At 62.9% G+C, this 947-nt stretch overlaps 1 protein-coding gene across 1 annotated transcript; it reads right to left on the minus strand.

The window, feature by feature from the left end:
• Window positions 1-628: 628 nt before the first annotated feature.
• EMH_0067820 (uncharacterized protein) lies at window positions 629-862 on the minus strand (the record flags this gene model as incomplete). The annotated part of the gene is made up of 1 exon (XM_013498668.1): window positions 629-862. One exon carries the CDS (start codon window positions 860-862, stop codon window positions 629-631), a length of 234 nt encoding a protein of 77 aa, XP_013354122.1.
• Between the last annotated feature and the right edge of the window lie 85 nt (window positions 863-947).

Below are 947 nucleotides of genomic sequence, written 5' to 3' on the forward strand. Positions count from 1 at the left end.
TCGGGTGCAGCATCCGCTGCTCCGTTGCGCTCCGGTGCAGCGTCTGCTGATCCACTGCTTTCTGCTGCTCTGTTGGGCTTTGGTGCAGAGTCTGCTGCTCCACTGCCTTCTGGTGCCCTGTGGCTCTCTGGTGGAGAGACTCTTGCTCCACTGCCTCCTGCTGCTCGGTTGGGTTATGGTGCAGCATCTGCTGCTCCACTGGGTTCTGCTGCTCGGTTGGGCTACGGTGCAGAGTCTGCTGCTCCACCGCTCTCCGCTGCTCCTGGGCGATCGGGTGCACAGTCTGCTGCTCCACTGCGTTCTGCTGCTCAGTGGGGCTCTGGTGCACAGTCTGCTGCTCCATGGCCTCCTGCTGCTCCATGGGGCTCTGGTGCAGAGTCTGCTCCACTGCCGCCTGCTGCTCGGTTGGGCTCTGTTGCACAGGCCGCTGCTCCACTGCCTTCTGCTCGGTTGGGCTATGGTGCAGAGTCTGCTGCTCCACTGCAGTCTGGAGTCCGGTGGCGCTCTGGTGCAGAGTCTGCTGCTCCACCGCCATCTGCTGCTCCGTGGCTATCGGGTGCAGCATCTGCTGCTCCATGGCCTCCAGCTGCTTCGTGGATTTCTGGTGCAGACTCTGCTGGATTGCCTCCTACTGCTCGGTTGGGCTATGGTGCACAGGCTGCTGCTCCATTGCGCCTTGATGCTCCGTGGGCCTATGGTGCAGAGTCTGCTGGGCCACCGCCTTCCGCTGCTCCGTGGCGATCGGGTGCACAAGCTGCTGCTCCACTGCGTTCTGCTGCTCAGTGGGGCTCTGGTTCAGAGTCTGCTGCTCCACTGCCTTCTGCTGCTCGGTTGGGCTATGGTGCAGCATCTGCTGCTCCATTGCCATCTACTGCCCGGTGGGGCTCTGGTGCAGGTTCTGCTGCTCCACTGCCTTCTGCTGCAGCACCTCCTGCGCAGTGGCACTC

This window comes from Eimeria mitis, genomic scaffold (genome assembly GCF_000499745.2).
Source record: "Eimeria mitis Houghton genomic scaffold, Emh_scaff3612, whole genome shotgun sequence".
NCBI classification, from domain to species: domain Eukaryota; phylum Apicomplexa; class Conoidasida; order Eucoccidiorida; family Eimeriidae; genus Eimeria; species Eimeria mitis.